The sequence below is a fragment of the Perca fluviatilis genome, chromosome 8, assembly GCF_010015445.1.
Source record: "Perca fluviatilis chromosome 8, GENO_Pfluv_1.0, whole genome shotgun sequence".
NCBI lineage: Eukaryota > Metazoa > Chordata > Actinopteri > Perciformes > Percidae > Perca > Perca fluviatilis.
The window spans coordinates 243,384-249,806 of NC_053119.1; the positions used below are offsets into that span (position 1 = coordinate 243,384).

At 44.8% G+C, this 6,423-nt stretch overlaps 1 protein-coding gene across 1 annotated transcript; it reads left to right on the top strand.

Moving 5' to 3' along the window:
* The first annotated feature begins 328 nt into the window (after positions 1 to 328).
* On the top strand, positions 329 to 3,993 carry LOC120563694 (nuclear pore complex protein Nup160-like). The gene is made up of 6 exons (XM_039808050.1): positions 329 to 362; positions 724 to 914; positions 2,467 to 2,703; positions 2,982 to 3,079; positions 3,459 to 3,541; positions 3,854 to 3,993. The coding sequence occupies exons 1-5, from the start codon at positions 329 to 331 to the stop codon at positions 3,505 to 3,507; spliced, it is 609 nt and encodes a 202-aa protein (XP_039663984.1). The 3' UTR covers positions 3,508 to 3,541; positions 3,854 to 3,993.
* Positions 3,994 to 6,423: the final 2,430 nt, after the last annotated feature.

Sequence of the window (6,423 nt, forward strand, 5' to 3'; positions counted from 1 at the left end):
CTGCCACCGTACGGCACGCAAGGTACAGACCGGCTAATGTCTGAGTCTCTGCCACCGCACGGCACGCAAGGTACAGACCGGCTAATGTCTGAGTCTCTGCCACCGCACGGCACGCAAGGTACAGACCGGCTAATGTCTGAGTCTCTGCCACGCTACGCACGCAAAGGTACAGACCCGGCTAATGTCTGAGTCTCTACCACCGCCGCGACGCGCAAGGTACAGACCGGCTAATGTCTGAGTCTCTGCCACCGCACGGCACGCAAGGTACAGACCGGCTAATGTCTGAGTCTCTGCCACGGCCACGTACGCGCAAGGTACAGACCGGCTAATGTCTGAGTCTCTGCCACCGCACGGCACGCAAGGTACAGACCGGCTAATGTCTGATCTCTGCCACCGCACGGCACACAAGGGACAGACCGGCTAATGTCTGAGTCTCTGCCACCGCACGGCACACAAGGGACAGACCGGCTAATGTCTGGATCTGGTTCACGCCTCGCCGTCGTCCATTAATACCTGGCGATGGACACCTCGTCGGGCATTAACCCTTACATGTTGGACCGGTCCAATACATGTTGGACCAGTCAATATGACTGTCAGTTGAAATAAACCTTTTGTTGTAAGAAAATGATGAATCTATTTTGATGCGTTTTCCTGTAACTTTTGTAATTTTACATGTGTTTAAAAATTGTGTGTGTGTCTCTTTCTGTCTCTCTCTGTGTTCAGGCAGCGTGTCGGTGGTGGAGCTGAAGAGGAGCTCCATGATGCGGAGGTTTTCCGGCTGGATGCCGACAGCGATCCGTGGAGACCAGAGTCCGTCTGACCGAGCGCTGAGTCTGGCTGTCAGAGAGCTGGAGGAAGACTGCTTCATCTTCGCTCTGTGTCAGGACCACAAGCTGCGCATGTGGTCCTTCACGGTGAGAAACTCCACGAGCTTCACACGTACATGAGACCGGAACATACCGGTTCTCCACAGGGCTTCTGCACTCGTAACAGGTCTAAAGTAGTCTAAAAGTCCAAAATCAAAGTTTCAAATCAAAATGTTTGACAGCTGGCTTACTAACTAACCCTAGAACTACCCCTAACCGTTTGACATGAAACGCATACTGAAGATTTTACCACAATTGAATTTGTTTCTTGTTGCAGTTTTCGAGTCATTGATGTAATTGATTGCTGAGTGTTAATATTCTGAGTACTGCAGCATTCATGAAACTAGTTTTTTAGATGCTTTTGAAGCTTTTTGCTAATTTTTTTTGACATCTTTTTGTTTTGAGTTTTTTTTATGTTGAACATAAGACTTTGTAACTTATAAAAGGCTGAGAGGGCGGTCTGGTGTTTGCCGGCTCGGTCTTCTTCTCTTGTTGTCTTGATGGTTTTTTTTCTCTTTTTCAAGGTTTTTGTGGCTATTTTTCAACAATTTTGCAGTTTTTTTCCAGCAATTGTTGTGTTGTAATCGGCCTAGGGCTGGGTACCGAACGTTGATACTTTTATGGTATCGGAAAAAATACTCCAATCCTACGAGTATCGAAAAATTCTTTATCTTTCGGTGCCAAATTTCAGTTCCAAAAGCGTCTGAGCGCGTAAGCGCAAGCTTATCTGTCCTCTCTGCATATTCACACAGAGCAGAGCTCCGACCGACGCACACGGAGAGGTGCGGACGGAGTAAACTGTTTGCAGTTTTGTTGAAGTCTCAGAGAGTCTCGGTTGGTTTCAAGTGTGGTTACAGTTTTTTAAAACTTCACGCAGACAGCGTTTGCTGCGATGTGATATTAATGGCGAGGTGATATTAATGGCGAGGTGAAAGCGGTCGCGGTGCTGCTGACGTTACACTTCCTCTTACAAGCAGCCACAACGGTGGTTTCTCTTCCCTGATGACTGACTGACAGGCTGAGCTTGCAAGGCACTTTTATTAATGTTACTGAGTGAGCAGTTTTACCAGAATTTTTTAATTTTGATAACGGTTTTGATTTGACAATTAAGGTGGAAAATAAAAGCTTTTGTGTTTAATGTATTTTTGTTGATGTTGAAATGGATTTTAAAACATATGGTATCGAAATAAGTATCGTTAGGAATCGGTATTGAAACAGGGTATCGAAATTGGCACCGGATCGAAGATTCTGAGCGATCCCAGCCCTAAATCGGCCTCTTGTGATTCTTGTTACTGCAAGCGTTATTGTGTGTGTGTGTGTGTGTGTGTGTGTGTGTGTGTGTGTATTATTGTGTGTGTGTGTGTGTATTATGTGTGGGAGCAGGCATATGTTGTTAGAGGCCAAGATGTTGGACTATATGTAGATATTATTATTATTATTATTATTATTATTATTATTATTATAATAATAAATAATATATATAATAATATAAGTTTTCTGTGTGTGTTTGTGTGCTGGAGGCTGACATGTTGGACTACATGTAGATATAATTATTATTATTATTATCATCATTATTAATATAAGTTTTGTGTGTGTTTAGGAGCAGGCGTGTGTGCTGGAGGCCGATATGTTGGACTACATGCCGGCCTGTAAAGGCGTGAAGCGTAACCCTGGTAACGGCCACCGGCTGCGCCTGGCGTTCTCCCCGAACACGGGTCTGTGTCTCTGCGTCTACCTCGCCGTCCCTCAGAGGGGACAGTTCACAGTGCTGCAACTGGTCGCCGCCGGCAACCAGCGCTACAGCCTCGAACACATCTCCTCCCTCTTCACCACACAGGTAGTGGTGTCACTTCCTGTCTCTCATCTAGCCTAAAAACACCTCGACATAACGACACATTAAATATCTGATCAGATTATCACCAAGGATTTACTGAATCAATTCTGTGTTCTCCCTGAAAATGTTAAACTCTTTTTTTTTTTTTTTCTTCAGCAAAATATTTGACTTTTTTCCTTAAAAATATTAGCCTTTTCAACCAGCACCAGAACCTGGACCAGGCCTCTGTTCTGACTCGTGTTGTTTTATGAGATAAACCGTTTTAATGACTTTGTCAATAGGAGACTCTGGTGGATTTCTCTCTGACCCCGACAGACATCTGGGGTGTCTGGGTGGACGAATCCAACGCCGCCGTCGTCAAATACATCAACTTTGAGGAGTGAGTCTCAGAGTTTATGTCTGTCATCATTACAGCTTTTACATCTGCGAGTTTATCCGTCTCTTACTTTAAATACAAGTTCAAGCAGAGGTTTCCCTGGTGTCTGTCTAGTTTTGTAGTGTTTGACGCCCCCAGGAAGTTTGCTAAAGATATTTGTCTAAATGTAGCATTGTAGTCTCAGTATACAGAGTTGTGCAGAGTTGTGCAGTGTGTGAAGCTCAGTATACGGAGTTGTGCAGTGTGTAGAGCTCAGTATACGGAGTTGTGCAGTGTGTGGAGACATCTCTCAGCTGATTGGATCAGAATGAGAAGCAGAACATGCCGACCTTCTGACTCTCTGATGATCATTATGGGCTCTGATCCTGGTTCTGTGTTTCAGTAACTCGGCAGGTCAGTGGAACCAGGTGTTTGTTCAGCCTCCGCGCTGAAGAAGTTCACATCCGGGCAGACCAGGACCCCAGAGTAAGACCTGATACTCTGAACCCTAACCCTCTGACTATAAGATACACATACTCAATATACAAGAAATAATAAATACAGAGAATACAATAAAAACTATTCAAAATATACACTGGAACCAATGTACAAACATAAATACGAGGTGGCACACATGCGCTCACACAGACAGAGACACACACCCACACACACACACACACACCAAGACCGCACACTGGGGCACACACACACACACACACACACACACACACGTGTGCTGTTTGGATTAATAACTGACAGAGAAACTGTTTAAATAAAGGTCTGTTTGTGCGTTAACAGGAAACGTACCTGGAGGTTCTCTTCTCTCCGCTCCGCTTCACAGCTTCAGCCATCGTTAAAGCTCTACAGGTGAGAAACTAACGCTGTAGTTAGAGCTCTACAGGTGAGAAACTAGCGGTGTAGTTAGAGCTCTACAGGTGATAAACTAACGCTGTAGTTAGAGCTCTACAGGTGAGAAACTAACGCTGTAGTTAAAGCTCTACAGGTGATAAACTAAAGCTGTAGTTAGAGCTCTACGGGTGAGAAACTAGCAGCTGTAGTTAAAGCTCTACAGGTGATAAACTAGCAGCTGTAGTTAGAGCTCTACAGGTGATAAACTATAGCTGTGGTTAGAGCTCTACAGGTGATAAACTAACGCTGTGGTTAGAGCTCTACAGGTGAGAAACTAGCTGCTGTGGTTAAGAGCTCTACAGGTGAGAAACTAATGCTGTAGTTAGAGGGCTCTACAGGTGAGAAACTAGACGCTGTGGTTAGGGCTCTACAGGTGATAAACTAGAGCTGTAGTTAGAGCTCTACAGGTGATAAACTAGCAGCTGTAGTTAAGAGCTCTACAAGGTGATAAACTACGCTGTAGTTAAGAGAGCTCTACAGGTGAGAAACTAGCAGCTGTGGTTAGAGCTCTACAGGTGAGAAACTAATGCTGTAGTTAGAGCTCTACAGGTGAGAAACTAGCAGCTGTGGTTAGGGCTCTACAGGTGATAAACTAAGCTGTAGTTAGAGCTCTACAGGTGATAAACTAGCCGCGTAGTTAGAGCTCTACAGGTGATAAACTAACGCTGTAGTTAGAGAGCTCTACAGGTGATAAACTAGCAGCTGTAGTTAGCAGCTCTACGGGTGAGAAACTAGCCGCTGTAGTTAGAGCTCTACAGGTGATAAACTAGCAGCTGTAGTTAGCAGCTCTACAGGTGAGAAACTAGCACGCTGTGGTTAGAGCTCTACAGGTAAAGTTGGTTGTATCTGAAGAAGTGTGTGTGTTTCAGATCTTCCGGCCGAGAGCTCGGAGAGGATCTCTTGATCTGTCCTGGGACAGTCTGAAGAAGGAGGTGACTGTTGCCGTGGAGACCGAGGTAATTTACTGTCTGTTGGAAATATAAATGCGGCTCTGTCTGATCTCGGATCCTGTGCTGGGTGATAGGATATACGGTATAAGAGAGCGGTTATGATAACCTTCAGCCAAAACATCACTTTATGTCGTTGCTGACTCAACAGAACAGCTCCTACCCAGGAACTGACCCTAAAGTCTGAAGCCCGTTTACACGAAGGGAAGCGCGAGTTATTTTCCTGCGGTTTGGCCTCTCATTTACACAAAAACACAGTTTTTATATCACAGAAAAGCGATTATTTCTAAAACTCCGGCCAAAGTGGAGATTTTTGGAAAACCTACGTTTCACGTTTGTATGTAAACTGAGACAAACCGCTGAGAGACAGAAGAGAGTAGTGATTGGTTGCTGTAGTTGCTATTGTCGGAGTTCTGATTGGCTAGCGTGGGCTTGAGCTTCCGTTACACCGCCACCTACAGGTGCTTACGTGCTCTTAACTGCATTGGCGGCATTTATACGCGGGTACATATAAACGAACACTTTTCTGAAAGCGGAAGGGTTGAAATGTCCGTTTATGAAAATAGCGACCGCGATGTAAGCGTAGCATGATTCATGGATCAGGGGAGGCTCCACGCAGAGCTCTACGCCGTTGAGTGGCCTGAATTAAAATTACAGAACACGACAGACCTGTTATACTCCAGTGTGTGTGTGTTGTTGTGTGTGTGGTAGAAGCGAGTGAGAGAGTGGTTATCTTCAAGGTGAGTAGTGACTCTAGAGTCATAGTAAGAGAGAACCAAAGAGTCTCCCCTGTTCTTTCTGACCAGGAGAATTTACCCCTCTCCTTGATCTCATGGTGTTGATGGAGAGAAGGAGAACCAGGAGAAGTTAACCCTCTCCCTTGATCTCATGGTGTGTATGGAGAAGGAGAACCAGGAAATGAGTCATGTAGTTAAATGTTTCCAGGGGTGAGGTCAGGCTACGGCGTAGAGATTCGGGATCATTACCTACGCACACGTGTATGATTTAGCCAAAGCATAAATCGCAGCTTAACCCTGTAGAGCTTTAGAAAGGGGTCCGATTAGGTCAGACCAGGCGGTGACCGTGGCTTCATTTGGTTACATTCAGACCTGGCTACCAAACCCCGGAAACCAGATAAATGGGTTAGGGTCATTCAGACCTGGCTAACCAAAACCAAAACCAGATAAATGGGTTAGGGTCATTCAGACCTGGCTAACCAAACTAAAACCAGATAAATGGGTTAGGGTCATTCAGACCTGGCTAACCAAACCAAAACCAGATAAATGGGTTAGGGTCATTTCAGACCTGGCTAACCAAACTAAAACCAGATAAATGCTTTTAAAACATGACTTAATCATCTTAATCAATCTACTTTCTGTTTCCCTCTCCTCCTTTCTTTCTTCCCGTTTGCAATAGAAAGCGTTGATGTGGACTTCATCTTTGAAACATTCTTGATATGCGAGATATTTTTGTGCTGTGATTTAAAATATTTCCAGTCTGTTAAACAAGGAC